The sequence below is a fragment of the Enoplosus armatus genome, chromosome 6, assembly GCF_043641665.1.
Source record: "Enoplosus armatus isolate fEnoArm2 chromosome 6, fEnoArm2.hap1, whole genome shotgun sequence".
Lineage (NCBI taxonomy): Eukaryota > Metazoa > Chordata > Actinopteri > Centrarchiformes > Enoplosidae > Enoplosus > Enoplosus armatus.
The window spans coordinates 27,178,703-27,200,816 of record NC_092185.1 but is presented as its reverse complement, the minus strand read 5'-3'; the positions used below and the strand labels follow the sequence as shown (position 1 = coordinate 27,200,816).

The 22,114-nt window shown below is 40.3% G+C and overlaps 1 protein-coding gene across 1 annotated transcript in view; it reads left to right on the top strand.

Moving 5' to 3' along the window:
- The window catches only part of LOC139286364 (cytosolic carboxypeptidase 4-like), a 149,651-nt gene that overhangs the window by 26,528 nt on the left and 101,009 nt on the right, over positions 1-22,114 (top strand). Inside the window, exons 3-8 of the mRNA XM_070907120.1 lie at positions 1,530-1,593; positions 2,035-2,181; positions 3,463-3,594; positions 5,558-5,651; positions 11,325-11,362; positions 19,916-20,124. Of these exons, the coding sequence (XP_070763221.1) occupies positions 1,530-1,593; positions 2,035-2,181; positions 3,463-3,594; positions 5,558-5,651; positions 11,325-11,362; positions 19,916-20,124 (684 nt within the window). The remainder of the gene's footprint in view (positions 1-1,529; positions 1,594-2,034; positions 2,182-3,462; positions 3,595-5,557; positions 5,652-11,324; positions 11,363-19,915; positions 20,125-22,114) is intronic.

The following is a 22,114-nucleotide window of genomic DNA, read 5'->3' as shown; positions in this document are numbered from 1 at the left end:
TAACAGGAGGGCCTGATGTCTTTTGTGTGTACTAACTCTGGCAGTGGGTCAGTTTAACATCTTTAGTCAATTTTTCATTTGCACCATAAGTGTAACTCATGATAAACATGAAAAGAAACATGCATGGTTGAAAATGTACTTAATGTGCCCTCCCATGCGTGTGTCTGAAAAAAACTAAAAACCCCAACAAATTAAAGAAAAAAACTTGTTTGTACAAATGATGAACACTTTCTGTATGGTATGTGGCCTTTTCGAATTGAAGCTGTCTAAGCACAACAAATTTTAATTGTCACCATACACTGCATCATATATTGATAGCCGTGTTGGTGTGTTGGATAGAGGCACTGGCTCTTATCTTGTGACCAACATTTCAGAATTAAAGTTTTAAACTGTGATCGCACTGTGTGCTCACTACAGTGGCAAGCATTGTTTTCTGTGGGCAGAACCAGTTGATGAACTAGCTAGCATTAGTACCTCAGTACCTTCAAATGAAGTAGTCAAATATGACGTGCTGTCAGACCACGTCTAAAGCCGGTGAAAAGCCGGCCATCATATCAATGGTTCATTAAATGGTCAGCAACCAATAGCTCTTTCAATGTACATATGGACATATCAGTACTGTTTAAGATAGACTTTAACATATGTGAACCTATCCTTCAATTTCAATAAAATTGTCTTTCATTAAAAAAGAATCCACATGATTTTCTCATCCTCACCATCACTGGCAAGGTTTTGAGTCTGACTCATTCTGTTCTCTTCTCCAAAGCTTTTTCTTTCACTGTGTTTAAGGTAGTGTTCAGATCAACTTTAACTCTGCGTGAAAAAACATAACCCTCTCAGGCCAGGTGGTCAGACATGCTGACCCAAACCAAACTGCTCAGTGTTTCATTTGACTGCAGCAGTAAGCAGGAGGCAGGAGGCTGCGGTTGGTTAAGAGATACATTTGACATAACTTGTCCCATAATCAGAGATGCTGTTACCTCTGTCTCTCATTACAGTAGCTCAACACAACTCTGCACTGTCTCTATTTAAACAGGCAGATTGTTGGCTATATCTGCATGCAACAAATTGAGCTATTTATATCAGGCAGATAGTTGTCCACTGGAGGAGGTCTCTTCATACAACACACATTTGAGTGAGGGAGATGTTTGGCCACCCCAAAAGATTTCTGTTGAAACTGCAGAATTTAATCAGCCATATATTTTAGTTGGCTATACCAATACACGTCAGTCACATGGAAAGCATTTTGAACATTGGGGATAAGAAACTCCTCTGGGAAGATTGCTGTTACATCAACATGTAGAGTAAATGAGATCAGATAGGTCTGTGTAAACCTATATCTCTAGGTTCTTGACTAGGCTGAGCAGCTATTTTTTTCCCCTCACACTCTCACAGGCCCAAGGGCCAATGGGCCCATCATGGTAGATACTTGCCACTTGTGGCCCCATTCATTTCTCGAACATGTGCTAAAACTGCAAATATAAAAAGGCATTATTTGCATTAACTGTATATCTTTTTTGTCTCTGCAGAATGCAGGGGATGTGGAGAGCACCTTAAATATCCTCAATGTCCTGGATGAACTTCTGTCTGCTGGTAAGCTCGGATCAGCTCTTCACCACTTAACTGCTTAACTTAACTTAACTTTACAGTAATATGACAATATCATGTAGAGGACTGACTGATGTATCCAGGAATAAACACCGGAACAGTGTAAAAGTACACACAAAGATCAGAGGTGGGGAGCTGCTTAACCTCCCTGGATGCAGAGTTTCAAACTTCGGACTGAAATTTACCACTTCTAAAGCTATCTATCTATCATTATGTCTCACCCTGCCGAATATGGACGCAAGATGCTATTAAAATGTTAAAGTCCAAGAAACATACTATGTGTAAAACAATCTGAGTCTTGATTTCAACAGGTTTGATTTAATCAATAATAGCAATGCCAAAGCACTAGTTTCGTTTCAGTGTGTTGTATTCCAGCACAGGAAACACCAGCATCCAGTCAACCCTACCTTCTCTGTCACTGTTCAGGCACAGATCGTCGTATTCACTATATGATCAGCAAAGGTGGCAGCGAGGCCTTGCTGACTGCACTGGTCAACACCGGCCGCAGCTTCAGTCCCAACTACACCATCCTGCTGCCACTGCTGCACCTGCTGGCTAAAGTGGGACACAGAGGTGAGGATGGATGAAAAGATGCATAGTAAAAATATTATGGTTCAATTCAGGTCACTTTTATTTATATAGCACCAAATCATAACAGAAGTTATCTCTGTTTTCTCATATAGAGCAGGTCTAGTAAAGTACAGTTCCTACCATGATCAAGCACTCTGCAACAGCAGCAAGGAAAAACTCCCTTTAACAGGCAGAAACCTCAAGCAGAACCAGGCTCTGGGTGGGGCAGGAGGAAAGAGAACATGCAGTACATAGAGATGTAAAGTAATAGTAATGGTAATGGTAGTGATAATAATATTAATATGAGTATTAATCATAATCATAAATGTGATCTCTTTTCCTGGTTCCTGTCAGTACACGTTTGTGTGTTGTGTTTCGGAGGTGCTATGGGTTGTTTGTTCGAATGCTTAATACAACCTATGTTTTTAACTAAAGCTTAACCATAGAGGAGGCAGATCAAAAGTATGGGTCATTTTGGAAGGCAATGACTGACACTTTATTTTGTGGTTTAGGTTTGAGGACTTGTATTTTGTTTGTATTTGTAATTATCAAACATGTATTCTAGTGGACATGCCAGCGGATCAAATAAAACAGATAAAAAAGGCAATATTGTTCTGAGAATGATGAATATTGGAGGAGGATGGAGGATGCTGTCCAAGCTGCGGGTCATCTTGGACAATGTCTCACATCCTCCCCATGATGTGCTGGTCAGGCACAAGAGCACATTCAGTGGGAGACTCATTCCTCCCAAATGTACGACAGAGGGCCACAGGAAATCATTCTTGCCTGTGGCCATCAAATTGTTCAACTCCTCCCTCTGAGTGTCAGACACTCAGAATAAACAGACCGAATATCTGGACCTACTTCACCTGTCATATACTACCTCATTATTTATTCTTACTCTAAATGTCAGTGCAATACATATATATTCATACACAACAGTGCAATACATACATATATACATACATATATATACATTGTTATTGTTATTTTTTACTTTTATTTATCACTTAAATATTGTAAATGTGTATATTTTATTTTTTATATCTTATTTTTGTACACACTCTCATTTCTAAATTTATGCTACTTTCTACTCTTGAATGGGAGCACCGGTACTGTATAATTTCCCCCTGGGGATCAATAAAGTATTTCTGATTCTGATTCTGATTCTGAATATTGAGCTCCTAAAATACATTATATGGTCAGCTAATTGTACGTTGCTCACTGTGACGTTACTCTGTCTACATTCATGGACATGTATACAGTATATTTGTCTTTCTGCAGACCGCCGTATAGGTATGAAGGCAGAGGAGGCTGGAGCTGTGCTGCTGACTCTGAATCTGCTCAAACACAATGTCAAACATGCCAGGAGGGCAGCAGCCTGCCTCTGGGTCATCCAAGTCTTCTCTTCATCAGGTACAAACACACACACACACACACACACACACACACACACACACACTCCAATGAACAGAGCACTCACTGATCAGTTAATATGTATGTAGTACATATGTGTAGTACAACAAAAATGATTTATGGAACTTGAAACTCAAAATTTGATACATCAGCAGCTCATCATTACATGTAGTAAGCACTCAAACACATGAGTCAGAGCAGTGTTCAACCACTAGATGTCAGTGAAGTGGCAATAAACCACAGATACAAACTGGATGTATCTACCAGCCAAAGCTCCAATATACACCTGCCCTCCTGTGTGTGCTTTGGATGTCTTTAGACAATATTCATTATCATGTAAGCAACTAGGAAACTAGAAAACCTGTTTGAAAAAAAGAACCAGTGTTGTAAATGTGTATGGATTTGTCATCTGTTTATATGTAAAAGAAATATGCAGATTTTCAGATCAGATAGCTGATTCATGACATTTGTCACTTCTGGGACTCCAGTACTAACCCACAATTCTGGCATAAATTCTCTCTGAGTGGTAAATGTACCTGTTTAGTAACGAGAGGGTACTATTGTCTTTTCTACTTTGATCTTACAGTTCCACAGTCCTGTTCCTCTAGGGGACAAAAGAAACATGCAGCCGGATTTACTTTTGCACCTTGTTCCTGATGCATTCTACACCTGGAGTGGTCATGTCATTTATCAAACAGGCGCAGCAGCAATAGCACAGGTGTAAAAGGAAGGAAGGTAGTAGTTCCCAGCCTCATACTAGGATATTCGAATTAAGTAGTGAGCGAGGGAGGGCTGTGAGTGTCATTCATTTCAATTTAATTAAAATGACAAAATATTACTAGAACAAAACTACAATGGCATTTTAGGGCCATTGTAAAATTCAAATTTACAGAGCCAGGGGAATGGGGTAATATTCTGAGAAAAAAATCAACAATATTAGACCAACAAATTAAGACGAGACTATGTATGAAAGAAGTTATTAAACATGATGATTATGTAACCAAGCCAGAAACTCGACCGGGTCCTGCTGCATGCTAAATTATTGACAATGCCACCTTGGGACTTTTGCCCAATGAGTACATTGAATGAATTGCAGACACAAATACATAACAAAACAGATGAAATGACATAAGGGTGTGGATGTATACAATTAACAAAGGAAAAGGAGGCACTTGCGCTAATACAAACGTAACCGCCCCTTACAAGAATATCATTAAATTTGAGACAAACACTTCAAATAAAAGATCAATAAAACAAAATATCTGCACCTGGGAGAAATCCTTGATCAATAAATATATCTATTAAATTATTCTGGGTGAAACTTTCAAGACCTAAATCTAATCTAAAAGAACCACCATTAATGTTAAATAGGAATAATAAAATGAATTGAGTAGCGGAAGAGTAGGATCAGAGCTTCCTTCCATTTCATTGGCCGAGCGGGCATGTAACCTGACAGTTACAATTACAGTAAATCCAGTTGTAAAATTTAAGAATGGAATGACAGTTGTTAAGATTTAAAAACAGAAACTATGGCAGCAGAGAGACGACTTAATGGAGGACTATTCCAGACTGAGGTGCCAGCAGTTAAACACCCATCACACCTTTATTTTTATCTAAAAGGCCTAAACTGGCAAACTGTACCTGTACTTACGACAGTACAGGTTCACTGATGACATGTGGAGACGTGGATGTAATCAGTCCATATTCTAAAACAACTAGTGAAAAGAGGCCAAAATAGGCATGAGAGGAAAACTTTCCCCATCTGGTGTCCTAAAGTCCACCCTCACTCACAATGGAGTAGTTTGGATACTGTGTTTCTTTGGTACTAAAGCTTGCAGTTTCAGATCAATCTAGTCGTCCAGAGCATCTCTGTTTACACTCATGTGTCTAGCAGCTCAGCAACGCTGCATTTTCCTTCGTTAGAATTCATGTTTTTAGTCGGTTATGTGTTCACTTTTTCCAGTTTCTACAGCAAACCTAATAGGAGAAAACCATGGACTGGATGTCATCTACTGCCTCATCCCTCAGTATACCACCAAACATCTGCACACCATCAAGTATGTATGCCCAGCCTTCTGCATGTGACACTGACCACATACATGCCCATATCTCTTGGTGACATATGCTAAAGAAAGGAGAACTGAGAACTGGACTGGAGAAAACTGTCAGTGGTCACAAACAGTACCTGGATAACATTGACTGAAAGACAGACATTTGCTTAACAACAGTACAGTACAGTACAAAATGACCACTCAGTCAACACCTGCAAGCTGGCCTCCTAGCCTTAGCCTGCAAGTGTCAGCTAATTTGCAAATAAGATATAGTTGACGGAGGTTATGGCCCCTGGCTGACCCACAACGTGAAATATAATCCTTTTCTCAGAACCCAGGACCAGACCACAAAGATGGATCACTGGTGTCCATGACTTGTTTATTTATACTTTGGCAGTTTGTGCAGCTAGAATTAGCATCTGGTTGGCTAGGCAAGGCCAACATGGGCAAAATACTGAATTCCAACTAATGACCTCCCTCACCTTTCATTTATTTCAAATGGCAGTGAGTGATGGTTTCAGATGCAAAGGTATGCATATATGGTGCAATAGAATCACTTACTGTGGGTAATCAAAGTGAGCCCATTTATAATATCACAGATGTGATAACAAACATTACCGAATGCAGTTTGATGATGGTTGGTTGTTGAACACTTAATAGCAACATACCTTTGAGAGAATTCATTGTCCCCAGAAGATGAAATGTCAACATTTATTGGGCAGGCTGCAGTGAAATTTGCGGGCTTATTTATCAATCCAATTGTACCACCCTGACGACAAACATTACATTTTTATCTCCACTACTGGTAAGGCTGAAAGAATAATAAAACTAAAAAATTTTTAGACTGTATTATAGGTCTACAAAATTTGCAGACTGCAGACTTTTAGCTTCATTTGAATTAGGCTTTATGAAACTCTTGGTTACTGTCTGGTTTATTAAAGCCATCTGTAAAATGTGCATCATCCAAGCTGCATGGAAGTATTATAATTGACAGGGAATCACGATATCAACATGTTGTTGGTCTCAACACATCATCATTTCTCCCGACTCATGCATAGACTCTATCTCTTACGTAAGCCACCATCTTTCCTCTCTTGGATTGTAAGTCCTCTTCCCATCTGTCTCTGTCACAACTGATGGCATTTGGCTTAAATAGCCAGCATCCTCCAGTATACCCAATGGAGCATGCCAAGAGCACCAGGAGTACCGGCCTCTCCGCCTGGCTCAATGCCAGGCATACCAGCCCCTGATCAGCCGCTAGTGAACATGAAACTCCCCAGTGGTGTGAGGAAATCGGACACTCTGACATCACAAATTTATAGTCCTCAGGGTGGGTTTTCTGTGTCATTTTCCTGCAGAAGCCAGCTGTTAATTGTTCTAACACAATTAGAAGACTCTGGGATTCCAGATTTCAAAGCCAGCTGCTACTTTGGATAATTTGTTAGAATTGGCAGCTGTGAATTCCTGTGATGTAATGAGAGCAACGAGGCAGGAGATGTGCTATTTCCCTTAAGTGTGAGAGGCAGTTAGGTTAGACATGTCTGTCACACTGATTTATCCAATTATAGCTGTGATATGGCGACCGTAAGATATGCCGGTTGGCTGCTGTCCACACTTTTAAAGCAGTAAAGTCAGTCAGACTGTCCAAAGCTGTACAACTAAATCTATCCATCTATTCTCAACTGTCAGCAGCAGTTAATCCCTCACTCCCGTCTGTTATCCTTCTAGGCACTGCAGTACTCACTATCCTCTTTAGATGGCTGCAGGTGTGAGCTACTGTAGACTGCAAACTATTCATGAAACCAAGCCTGTCAGGAAAGTCTATGGAAGTAAAATATGCAATGCCTTAATTTTCCCTGTGCTGACTCCACCCATATACCCATATATAATATACCACCCATGATGCATTATAGACTCAAACGTTGCATTCCAAAAGTGTGCATATTGTTCTTGCTAATTTGATTTTGATTTACCTCACGGTTCCCCCAGTTACCTTTCCATTTGCAGATGCTAATATCATTTACAGCAAAGGGCAAAATGTTGTTGACCACGTGCACACCCTTAACACTTTCAAAATGGCAGAATAAATCACATGCTGAACAATGCAATTGTGGTCTACAAATATTCTTTTCCATAATAAATTTGGTTTTCCCTGTTGATCATGGCCAGCAGCTATAGTGACCTCTGTGAAGGGAAACGCCAGCCACATGGCCGCCTGCCAACCACAACCCAACACCATGTTCAAACATCTCTCCATCCAGCAGTAAATAATTTCTTGTATAGCATGTCTTTTCGCACATCTCACATTTGTCAAATGCTTGGCACTTCTATTTTAAAGTGACACTCTGGAACGTCAGCTTGTTTACCTCGAAAGCATGACAGGAGCCAGTAAAAACACAGAAGAAGATCAGGTGAAGAAACATTCCTGTAAAATAAGGCTGTGTATTTTGTACTTTTTTGCTGCTCTCTTACATGCAGGTGCACAGGATGGTACCGTATGTCTCTGGTTGATTAGTTACAGTAGTGGCTTGATGCTCAATACATCATGTGACACCTTATATTCAAACACAATGTAATAACTGACCTGCTTTGCACAAGTTAAAGCATGCACTGAGAAATATATGGCTTCAATTGACTACATTGCCATCAACACTGAGTGGACATCCACATAAAAGGTGGTGAATTTTCCCTTTAAGAATAAAATAACATTCATGTTTGACTGCACTACATCTCAAATGGTTAAAATGATATTTGTCAAGGGGATAGTTTAATGATGAGTATAATATTCATTTATTGGGATATGTGCTGTCCAGCCCTGCGATAAACTGGCAACCTGTCCAGGGTGTACCCTGCCTCTCACCCAATGTCAGCTGAGATTGGCTCCAGTCCACCGCAACCCTGCAAAGGATAAGGGTTTATGGAAAATGAATGGATGGATGGATGGATGTGCTGTCCAATCATGATAGACAGTACTGCTAATTGGTGACATGAATGTTTCTGGAACTTCTGGTTTATATTCATCTCATAAAATGAAGTTGTGAGAACTCTTGTGAGAACCGTGCCATCAGTGGCAATGGCCAATGGTAACAGGCCATGTGTGTGCACATGTGGATGTATATACCCAACCGGTCAAAGCAGATGACCGCCCACCTAGAGTCTGGTTCTGCTCGAGGTTTCTGCCTCTTAAAAGGAAGTTTTTCCTTGCCACTGTCGCCAAAGTGCTTTCTCATGGTGGGAACTGTTGGGTCTCTGTAATAACATTATAAAGAGTCGGCCTAGACCTGCTCTATTTGTTAAGTGTCATGAGACGACTTTTGTTGTGATTTGGTGCTATATAAATAAAATTGAATTGAATTGAAATAATGACTATGCCGTGCATGCTGGTAATCTCGTTTCTACAGAGTGGGGCCATCCAAGTGGGAACTGTGCATGAATAAGAGGCATTAAAATGACTTGTAGATGTTCAGGGTTCAGCATAATCCTTGCGCCAAAATATGCACCAGCTCTTCTGCAGCTGTATGTGCAAAGAAAATTGACCACAGCAGCAAAGGCCAACTTGTACAGTGGATGCATGTTGCCATTGTACAGCACATGTGTTGTTGTTTCCTACTTGCTTTCTTGTTCTTCTCATCTTTAAAATACATTGGCTGTCTGGTTTTATGGTGTGTGTTTGATGGAGGCAGAAGATGTTTGGTTTGGGGGTACCCCAGACCAACAAGCCAGTCATCAACAACAAGCTGTGCACAGTATATCACTGCTGCAGGCCTTGATATTTTGAATATTGCAGGAGCCACAATTACTCCAGTAATTGCAGAAAATGTTTAAATCTTGTTTTCTTGAGGAAGAAAAGCAGAAGAGACAGGCAGAGGATTGAACTTTAGGTGATGACTTGACATCCGCTCTGAGATATCTGCCAGGTAAAGGGATGCATGCCTCCACCTGAGTGTCAGATGGAGGGGATATCTGAGTATTGGAGAAGCCATGTGAGTGTATGACCATGCAAAGCATCCTTGTGCAGAAGGGGGAGGAGAGGGCCCAGGTCGGAGCCTTGTGGATCTCATACTGACAGGCTGTGTGGTTCACTTCGCTTGATTGTCCCTAGTGTGCCTCTTACCTCAGGGAATCCAGCTAAATAAGGCAACCTTATCCTGAACTCACACCTGTGCATATAATCTTTCCATTACTTCTTTGGATGAGTCAAACAGTCCATAAATACCATTATTTTGGCAGAGCACAGGAGTCTGAAAAACTGACTCCAATTCCTGTTTAGACTGAAAATTTTACAAATTTGCACATTTAATATTTCACAAAAACTAAATATCTTTTCATATGTGTCATGGAATATATTGCTTGTGAGCACTGAGCTTTGGAGGACCATTAATTACTATCATTCTCTTCTGTCTATTGTTGTAAAATGTACACAAATGATGCAAATGACACATCTGTGTGGTGTCTCTTTAAACATGTGTATAAAATGACACATCCCTTTAAAGAGTGTAGTATTTCCCATCCTCATTAAACATAGCATTAACCCTTGTGGCTCTTGGCCCCTGAGGTTGTGACCTCTCATCACCCTTTGGAGCCTCTGTTTGTGACACCCTGGTTAACTTGCTTGTAACACTACACATGACAGTGTTACATTCTTCATCTCAGTATGCACACACACACACACACACACACAGGGGGTCAGATATAGACATAGAGGCACTGAGACTTAATTAAGAATCACTTAGTTGTGGATCACCAGGGAGCTGCTTGAGGAATTGATCTGCTGTCAGACACAGTAGATCTATACGCCTCGGATCAATACCAACAGTAACATCAATACAGCCTCTCTATTTCCCAAAGCAAAAGGCAGGGCCAGCACTATGGGCTGTTTTGACTTCATTCCACACCTCCATCTAGCACAACCCATGTGACAGAGGTGTGGAATCAAGTCACATGTTGTGGATGTCATTGAGGAAATACATGTAGGAGGGAGGAAAGGAAGAAACAAATAAGGGAGAGGGGAAGAAGACTTGAATGGAGGATGAGAGGAAGACAGGACAGGAAGGAAGAAGAATAAAAGACAAAAATCCAGGAAGAAAGAAGGGAGAGAAAAGAGAGAATGGAGAATGAAAGAGGGAGAACCTGCCTAAAGCCTGTCAGCTGCCCTTTACACTAAATGACCAAGAGAAAACGAAGCCATGCCATTATTACATATAATCATAGATTTCTAGGTGTGTTGTCTTAATCAGTTTCTGTTCATTTAAGTGACAACCTCAAATAATAAAACTATCTATAACTAGATCTTGACACACCTCTGACCACTGATGGATTTAAAGCCCATCAATAGTCACATCTAGTACCACTTTCTAAAATAAAGTTTAACATTTGACATTTCATAATGTGGAAAGGAGATAGATTTTTCTTGATTTTTCAGATGTCCAAGAATATACTGTGATGACTCAAAGCTAAAGCTGAATATGACAACTCAACAAGACCCACAGCAAATGCACACATTTGTCTGACTATATGATTAATTCAATTTGGTGTGTGCAATTGTACCAAAACACGCACACTCATTTGCCTGCACAGTCACACTAGTGTATCATATACACTTGCACATGTGTTTGAATGTTAAAGAGTGTGTTTATTATAATGTCTGAAGACTAACTGCTCCCTCTGTTTCTTTTCCAGGGCAGCCATTAATGCCTTTGCTGCTCTACTGTGCACAAGTAAGTTTTTCATGACCTTCATCATTCTCCAGCTGATGGTTTCATCATCATCATCATCATCATCACCACCACCATCATCATCATCATCACCCTCACTACACAATACTACTCAAACCATTCTCCAGGGGCACACTGACAATGCTTGTGATTCTGAGGCCACCATTTTCTTGTTTAATGATGTATTTCTCTATAGTATACTGTACCGAGTGCAGCTAGAGTGGGTTTGAATAGGAAAAGAATGTTCCTCTATGTAAAACTCTGTCTTTGTAATAGCTAACAAACTGCTGGGTCCAGCAAAATAAATAAGAAATAAAAAGGAATGGCATTAACAAGAGCTGTGTATAGGTTTTAGAAAGTAGCAATAAACCAGACTAAGAGTTTACAACCAGGCTAGCAGCTCCATGAGGCTGTAAGTCAGCATGCTAACATATGCACAATGACAATGCTAACATAATGATGTTCAGCAGATATGGTATTGACCTGATCAAGTCCAGCTGAGGCTGATGGGAATGTCATTGGTTATGAAGGTATTTGGTCATAAACCAAAGTATTGGACACACTAAAATGTTGAGCTGATGATGGTGTGAAGTTATTAGAATTCATGCTGATGGGAAAATTAATGTCTGAACCACATTTCATCACAATCCATGTTTCAGTCTGGATCAAAGTGGTGGACAGACAGACAGACAGACTGACACTGCCTCCGTAGAGCCATGCTAGTAATGTGACTACAAAGCTACTGCTGCTGAGTGGAAACAGTGCTTCAGGAAGTGTATCAAAGTAGTTAAATCACGTGACATTGTTACGACACCACCAGTGTTGGCACCGTAAAAGTAGCGGGTGGAAGTAATTACTTACTTTTTAATGAGGCAACTACTAACTGTAACTAATTACTGTTTTTTGGCAACTAGTACAACACTGGTGAATACATTATTGTCAATTCTCAAAAAAAAGCGCATTTATGGCCAAAGTCTCAAATAGCTGGCAGGAACAAATAAAGGCCTGTCACTTACAAAGGCCGGGTGAAAAAACTTTGACAGGAGTTAAATGACCCATACTAGAGCTCACATGGTAAATACAGAACAATGTACAGTATATAATGTCATTTCTACAGCACCATTAGAAACAAACATTTGAATTAAGTTAATGCAAACTCAACAGTTTGCTCATATTTACTTGTTGTCTTTATAAATTCAACAGTACATTTCCACACTCTGCTGTTTACCTTTTTTTTTCTTTTTTTTTTTTATCACTGTTAAGCTACCATCAGTGAAACTTAAATTGTCCAGCAGATTTCAATCAGATTACAATTAAAAGTCCATCAGGAAAGGGAGAGATTCATTCATCAAAGACTTTTAATGTGAAAAACCTGTGTAGAAAGTGTTGAGTTTCAAAGCAAGAAAGTGGAAGCATCTAGGGAAAAGTAACAGGCTGGCCCATAGAGGCAGAGGAGGTTGCTCCTCCTCTATTTTTGAAAGGCAAGAGGGAGATATAAAAAATGTAAAAAAGAGTAATTGGTTGAAATAAACCATTACCAAACGTCAGTATCATTATAAAATATTTTTCTTTCTTTTGGAAACAAAGTATTTTTGAAATTCTGATTAAAATGCTTGAACAGCAACACCTGCAGGCAAGAGGGGAAAGGGTAGTCCATGTGAAGTGGTGGTGGGGGGCAGAGGAGGATAGGCTCCCGCTGTCCTCCTTAGGACGGGATCTCTTATATCAATTTAATGTACTTCATTTTATTCATGCTAATCTGTTATTGGCCAAAACACTTAAAGTGATGCTCCAATGGAGGACGTCCTCCCTAACCAATCAACAACCAGGATACAATATTGACATCACGTTGGTCCAATGATAATTTGCAAATGTCACCTTCAATTCTCTACCACAGTTTTGTATGTGAGTGAGTGTGACCAACTGGCAGTAAAGCTATAGATAGATTCATAATTTCATACAGTAACATATTAGAAAAGACATTACAATACAAACACGCCTGGGACTGGACCCAGCATGGGCGACGAACTGCTGCACGGAGGGTGTTCAGGTGAGGTCAAAGGTCACAGCTGAGATTTACAAGGACATAGGGCATGAAATATTATTTTCTAGTTCAATTTATTGTTATTTTAAGGATTTTGGGATCACTTTACTAGATAAAGGTAAAACTACACACCTCCTCTGGGTCAAGTGTTTTAAAAATGTAATTTTTTAGTGATGTGTTTAAAAGTAGTCCACTTTAACACCAGTTCGTCACACTGGGGTGGTTTTCAGGACTGTTTGATCTCCATCCTGTTAAACTGACATTACGTAATTTTTCAGCTACATTTGTAAGGACAGTATAATGTGTATAATGCACAGCACACTGTTGCACATACTGTATAATAGGTGGAAGTATGTAGAGCTGGGAGGGATTGGAGGGTTCAACTGTTGACAGGTTTTTAAACTAGATGTAATGTTACAAGTAGAGAGTGCGGCCCACCAATTTAAAGATACATGTGTTTATAAAAAATATATGTGTTACATATAATAGCTGTTGCCATCTAGTGGAAGTGAATGTTGAGGAAGTAATGTTTTTCAGGTTGTATTATTACCTTGGATATAAAAATGTGAAGTGTGGTTAAGTCACACCCTGCTTTCAAGTAATGCAAATAACTGCAACACAAGTAAACCAGAGGCCCTTTCTGAAACTACTGCAGAGTGGTATGATTTCTTTAACAAACTGTGCTACAGCCTCTCTCCCCTCCTCTCCTCAATTCAATTCAATGGGCATTCATTGGAATGAAAGTATGCACAATAATAATAGGAACATTAACTCAATATATATATATATGTATAGTATATCCTATGCATGTATTTGTGTGTGTGTGTGCGCTGATAGTTGACGGTAATGTTATGGATCATATGTAGCAACAGAGTAATTCACTCAGTAACATTCTCCAATTACATTTCTTATGTGGGTGTGTGTCCCTCAGGTTGTGGCATGCTGATACATATTGGACAGCAAAATATTCCCTGTCTCCTTCTCCTTGGGGTATTTTTAATACTCTCTCCTCTCCTCTTCTCTTGTCGTCTCTCCTCTCCTCTTGTACTGGCTACATGTTACGTAACTGTAAAAACGACTAGTTATGGGACTCAGAAGTCATGTGTTGTCGTGCCTGAATTTTTCCAACAGGGGTCACTTTTGCACTTTGTTTCCAGTCCTGTGGCATTTACAGGCTGAGCACCTATTCGATCTGATTGTGTGTGCAAATGAGTGTGTGTGCTTGAATCTGTGCTATTGTTTTCACGCACATATATACAGTGTGTGAAACATCCATGATGTCATCTTATTGCATTCTGGATGAGCTGTTAAAATATATGCAGCCTGACATGGCAGGAAAGGCTGTGACAAAGGTCTGTTATTGTGGACCAAACTGTTCACTGGGTGAACGGACAGGACGAACAGATATATTGACTGACTGACATCGTTCTGAAGATCATTTTGTGATCACAACTCATTATATGTGCTTTTAGAAACACAGCAACTTGAATGTATCATCACTTAGTTCATGTGTGAACACCGAGTAGAACAGACGTTAGTTTGCTAGTTAGTTACAACCTCGATGTTCCTCTTCTAGCCCAGCAAAATGCACGTGCACAGTTGGTGTGTCATTTGGTTGGAGGGGCTTAGCGGAGTGATACAAGGCAGCAGAGATAGGCAGAAGGTTTAACCCCCTGCCCCCCCAAACGCACACGCACATGCATTTTTTTAAAAACTAAATGCAAAGGGGTAGGTGCTAGTTATTTTGACCAAAAATATAATTCAATAATATTGCCTACTGTAGCTTTAATTGATTCTATCCAGTCAGAATTCTTGATGCATGTATACCTGCCCTACAACCATTCAATGAAAATAAGTTAGAGTAAAAATGGTTTTGGATCTAAGTTAGCAGCAGGGCTTCTACCAAGAAGATGCAACATCCTGCCTGTCTGTAACCCTGTGGGACTGCAAATGAACCCTCATCAACTCAGAAAATAAAGTCAGCAAACAGTGATGCTTCCCTCTTCTCTCTCTGTCTAAACTTTTTATTTTCTTGTTGCGTACACAGTTTTTCTTTCTGATGCTCTTGTCTGAACACGTGGACACATTTTGTGTGGTGACAGTTTAGGGAGTCACTACTCCAGAGGCACTGAGAGATTTGGAGGGCTCTGAGCTTTTCCATGATTTATGCAATGTTGTGCTGCACTTCATGTCAAAGTGCCAATTTGCACAGAACATCAAGGGGACTATGTTTGCTCATAAACTAGAACACTGAAATGAGCCTGCTCTCAGTGTTTCACTTTGATCTATAAAGCAAGCAAGTTGTGAGTGAACATAAAGGCAGCAATTACACTAATATCAAGTCATATTTGTAGATTTGAAGTATTTTCTTCCAGGCAACCAATATTTTGAATGCAGTTTCCCTCTTGATGCCAAACCCTTATTCTGTGTTTGGCATTTCATCCAATAGCGCTGTTTGTCTTTGCTTTTCAGGACAAATTCTGACAACTCCAAAAGCAGCTTTTAACACATTTTTGAAAAGCATTAAGGATGTGTGAAGCAGGGTTTACACTTGTCTTTATTCTTATACTGCCTTAATTGGCTTTGTTCAAATTTAGAATTATTTTAACATAATCACTAATTCCTCTAATATTTCTGCATGTTATGTTTGGAGACTACTTTTGTAGATAAGCATTACCTACAAATAATGCTCCCTATTTGTTACAGCAAATGTGTCTTTGTGTCCTGTATGTGTGTGTGTGTGTGTGTGTGTGTGTGTGTATGCATGTGTGTCTGCATGTAGGTAAATGAGCCTTCCGCAAAATGTATCTTTTCCCAGTGATTATTTTGCAATTTATATATTTCTTGACAAGGGCTGTCTCGAATACCAATTTTGGGGTTTTGAGGTTTCAGTGAGAATTACCTTAGAATTCGTACCATTGCCAAACGACGTAAACTTCAGATAGTTCCAGGAAGTTCTTGGCAGGCAATTAGAACGCGTAAATATAATACATCTATGGTAAATACAAAGAGATTGAAATGGGCTTTTTGGTAATTAGTTAGAGAACGGAGCTGACGCAACTCTCTCTCTGCCTGGCTCTGGAAAAACCTCTACGCCTCTAAAACCTCTACTCTATGCCAGAGGGTGGAGACAAAAGTTTCGCACTCCAGCTTTAAGCCAATGGCAATTTATACTGCCCCCCACAATGTTCTTGGAAGAGACCCAAAACCTCTCCTCCGGCCCGTATCCCTCCCAGTCTACCAGATACTGACGGTCACGACCCCTGCGATGGACCGCCAGTTGACACTTCACTGGCTCACCATCAATGACCCAGGGTGGAGGGGGTCTGGAGGAGGGAACCAGAGGACTCGTCTTAACGGGCTTAACCTTGGAGACATGGAAGGTGGGGTGCACTCTCATGGTCCTCTGAAGTTGTAGCTGAAACGACGTAGGGTTAATCACTCTGAAGATGGGAAAAAGGACCCATGAACCTGGGTGCCAGCTTGCAGGATTCCATACGGAGAGGGAGATCCTGAGTGGACATGCAGACCTTTTGCCCCAACTGGTAGCGAGGAGCTGGGGTGCGATGTATGTCAGACACTATGTAAGACACACTGGACAGGTGGTGACAAACCACCCTATGTCCTCCTCCAGTGAAGGCCACCAGAAATGCTGTCTGAGGAGGCTGACCCCCAGGTGACAACCACATCTGGAAGAGTGCTCCCACTGCAGGACCTGTGAACATAGAGGGGTCGGAGGACAACCATCAGGGATCTGCGTGCCCTCTGAAGCTTGTCTGACCTCACTCTCGATGCCCCAGGTCATGGCTCCAATAACGCGGGAAGAAGGCAGGATGGTGGAGTGGGTCCTGGGGGCATGGTCTGGCTCGAACTGCCAGGAGAGGGCATCCAGCTTGACGTTACAGGAACCAGGGCCCACCTTGCTTGTCGGGAGTTTAGCCTCTTGGCAGTTCTGATGTATTCCAGGTTCTTGGAATCAGTATGGAAGTGCAGAAAACAGAACACAACCATGATGTGTAACATTTTTCATTATCAGTATCTTTGTGCAGGCCAGGAGAATAAAGAAAGAAAAGATCTGCTGCCATCCGGACAGAGACCTTGGCAGAGAGATGCACCCAGCATGTATAGGTCTTATTATTATTATTTTTTTTTAATTAAAGTAAAAAATCTTATTGTTTTCTTATTAAATGATCTTGATTACTTTACCACATGATAACATGTAGCTCATCTTTATGTCTTCCTATCTTTCTCTTTACTTGCTTTTACTGGGAGCACTTTCTGAACGGATCTCGTCACAAGAGGACCTTGTTCACTGCAAACTGCTGATAACTGCCTTCCAGCACCAAAACACAACGTCTAGAAGCATGGGGACATACATTTGGGTAAAAATCTGTTTAAATCAGTCAAAGGAAATGAAGGACCAAACAAGACAAGATAATAAGACAACAATTAGCCACCAGCAGTGGTCTAGACAGTGAACACCCTCTGTCACCATGTTTTCTGTCAAGGCAGGCAGTAATTCATACGAGTGCTGGAAAAAATGAACAAACAGTTTTGAGTTCACTACATACAACCTTACAACCAAGCATGACAACCTTAGTGATATAAACTCATTTGAGTACTGATGCAAACTGTGTGTTTACTTTAGCGGTGCAGCTAGTGACAAGCACATTTTCCCCTCCATAAGCTCACTGCTGAGGTCACTACAGCAAACCTCTATACTGGACTTGACTTGACTGCTGAGGATACCAACTGTACTTGCTGCCACTGACACTTCTTGTGCATGCTGAACTGCTACCTGTATGCAGAAATCATTTAGAGTCAGACAGTACTCAAGATCAAGATATACTAATATATAAATCTCCATAGATAAATTAGTTTTACTCTCAGTGTGTGTTAGCTTGTGGATACTATTCCTGGCTGCTTGTAAAGTTTGACTCACTGCTGCACTTTGATTGATACTGTGTGTTTTGGGTATTGACTTAAATACTTGAATGGTCTCCAATTAATTTCATATTTCTACAGTTATGTCATACTAACTAGCTCTTTTCAAGTATAAGGTGCACAATGTATAATAAAAAAACGTGCTCATCTCTAGGTCCAGTATTTCCACTATATTTAATTTATGTCCTTATGGCATGCTTGAAGTTTAGCTAACTGACTGGTTTCATCTGGCTTGATCGATAGATATAATTGGGTATCATCTGCATAACAATAAAGGTTTATGGAGTGTTTCCCAATAATATTGCCTAAAAGAAGCATATATAAGGTCAATAGTATTGTTCCACGCACAGAACCTTGTGGAGCTCCATGACTAACTTTGGCGTGCATGGAGGATTCATCGTTAACGAGTACAAACTGAGATCGATCTGATACAGGACTTAATGCCAATTAAATGTTCCTGTCTCTGTGATAGAATGTGTTGATCAATGGTGTCGAATGCAGCACTAAGATCTAACAAGACATGTACAGAATCCTTTGTCTGATGCAATTACAAGGTAATTTGTAACGTTCACCAGTGCTGTCTCTGTGCTATGGTGCACTCTGAAACCTGACTGAAAGTCCTTAAATAACTTATTGTTATGTAGAAAGTCACATAGCTGATTGGTGACTGACTGGACCTCTTTAGGAAGAGGTTTAATTACAGCTACTTCAAAGGTCTGTGGTACATAACCTGTTAATAAAGACAGATTGATCATATCTAGTGTTAACTAAGGGAAATTTTACCCTTAGCACTTCTTTATGACCCTCCACAACCCTTCCATGAGAGACCACAGGGACAGCTGAATGATTCTGAACTCATGGAGAGATCACCAAATTTAATAGATAAATTCTTCCTCAGCAACAACAAGCTCTAGCGCAGTGCATGCAGTCATTTTGGTTTATGATGATCTTCCAGTACACTCAGTGACTTCTTGCAGAATGTTTTATCTTTTACACCACATTAAGCATAAATGCCTCTGTGAACTCTACATTGAAAGTTGATTTGAACCCAGGACCTTCTTGCTCTGAGGCAACAGTGCTAACCACTGAGCCACTGTACTGTCTCAATGGCGCTCTGATTGCTTACAGAGCAACTCAAACAATTAGATAATACAACAGCCATGGTAACATGTCTTTTAGACAGTTGTTAAAACTATCTACTAGGAGACATGGTGGGGCTACACAAGCCTATGCTTAAACATAGTGTGGGGAATGAGGAATGCAGTGGTATAATGTCTGATGTGGTTGTACATATATTTTAGTCAGTATTTTCACACAGCCAGTTTACCACTTTGACCTTCATTCTCCAAACTGTGGTTGAGACAGATGTCAATATCTGAGCTATGTGAATTTTTTTTTTGTCATTGTTTTTCCTCATTGTTGGATCAGTTCTTTCAAATGTTTGCATGCTCATGCAGCTCCTTTGTGGGTTGCAGAGTGGATGCAGAGCAGCTGATTTCAGCAGAAGAAGACCAGAACATACTGATGTAATTTCTTCCCTCTCCTGTGTTTGTATCTCTCCCTCACAGAGGCTAACGTTTGCTCTGTGGTATCTAAGGGTTACATCCCTGGCCTCTTGCGGCTTTACGAGGACTGGCACAGCAAGGATACTCAACATGTTGCCATAGAAATATGCCACGCCCTGCTGCGCTGCCTCCATAAAGTCACCCACAGTACTGCAGGCAGACAGGCTTTCACATCCCAGGGAGGCAGCAGACTGCTATATCAAACTACACAGGTAAAGTTCAAATCCTCCCTTTCCTGTTTTGTTGTTGTGATTATTTTTTGTCTCTTTCTTTATGTTGGGATAGACTGTGAGAGATTGCAACAGTAGATGTTTCATATTCACTTTCGTATATCACAAACTGTCACAGTTTGCTCCTCCAGCAACCCAATCTAGAAATTTTAAGCATCAAAGGTCCGACCCAGGACCGGAGTCAGGCCAGGTCAAAATGATATTCAGTCTAACTGGGTTGGGTCAAACTAGATTCGTCCAAATGGTGCTGTAATTTAGTTTTTTTGGACCATTTACTCCTTTCTGTTGTGGTTAGGCCACCATGGCATATCTAATTGTTTGTTATTATAAAAGCTATGGAAACTCATTGAAAATGATACTAACTTTGGCCTACTGCAAGTGGTGTTGACAACACATGAGTGGCTTCAGTCAGCGGCAGGAAAACTTTTTAATCAAACCAATTTCTTTGGAATGGAATCGTGCCATCTCTGCTCACAGTTGTGTTCATCAGTTCTTCACTGTTCACAGAAGCAACAACACTCCCTTCTAAATGTAACCTATAGAGATGGACAACTTGAAGAAAATGATGACTTAAATCTAGCCTGTCTTTCTTTTCTTCAGGAAAGGGCCATTGTATGAGCTTAGTAATGCACCTTGTCCATCATCTTCTTGTGTTGACACACCTCAACATGCATTTTTTATATCACATGCACATATTTGCATTTCTAGCATCTCTGTTAGTGCTTGTCTAGTGAATGGAAGTTGTGGCAGGTATTGGAGAAGCGAACTGCGATTCTTTAACCGATGGGTGAAGGCATATGTGAAGACAATGAAGGCCTTACTTTTCTTCAAATAGAGATGAGAGACCATGAAAGAAGCCTGAGGCCATTTAGAAAGTGAAGGCTTAGTGCCAAATTAAATTCAGAAATTAAAGCCCTTCATTAGAGGTTGAAATGAACTAGGATTTGTCTCTTTCATCAGTATGAGACATAATGTGTCATGCACTTCAGTCTTTACAATGGTCAGAAAGATCAGAGAGTTAGACTTTTCCTCCCTCACTGACTTACAGGCAGCGAGAATAACAGACTGGAACTTAAAAGACTTTGGTCCTGGATTGTAGAGAAACACACACTTGGCTCAGATTTGTACACACTTGTGGAAACACTGATGATGACCAATTGGATGTGAAGAACACACAGTCCTAACCCAGTCCACCAATGACAGAGACATGTACTGTTGCACATCAACAACACACTACAAAAGTAATTTAAAGTAAGCAATTTGAAAACACATGCAAAGAAACACGCTGCAAATACAGAAAACACCACCAAACACAAACACACTGCAAATACAGAAAACACAACCGAACACAGAAACACGCTGCAAATGCAGAAAACACAACCAAACACAGAAACAGGCCACAAATACAGAAAACACAACCAAAAACAGAAACATGCTAAATTCAGAAAACCAAACCAAACACAGAAACACGCTGCAAATACAGAAACACAACCAAACACAGAAAATACAACCAAACACAGAAACACGCTGCAAATACAGAAAACACAACCAAACACAGAAAATACAACCAAATACAGAAACACAATGCAATTACAGAAAACACACTGCAAATACAGAAACACAATGCAATTACAGACAACTCAACTAAACACAGAAAACACAACCAAATACAGAAAGACACTGCAAATACAGAAAGACATTGCAAATACAGAAAACACAGCCAAATACAAAAAACACTCTGCAAACACAGAAAACACAACCATGCATTTGTGAATCAAGCCATGGCAGAAAAGTCTCAGTTCACATATGACAAACACTTTATAAATGCAGGTTCAACAGGTTGTGGATTTCTACAACATTTATTTCAAACAAGAAATATTTGTGTGTGCATCAGAAATATAAGGGGGGTTCCCCTGGGGTCAGCTGAGAAAATAAAAAGCCATGTGTAAATCTATACACTTGGTTTACAAAT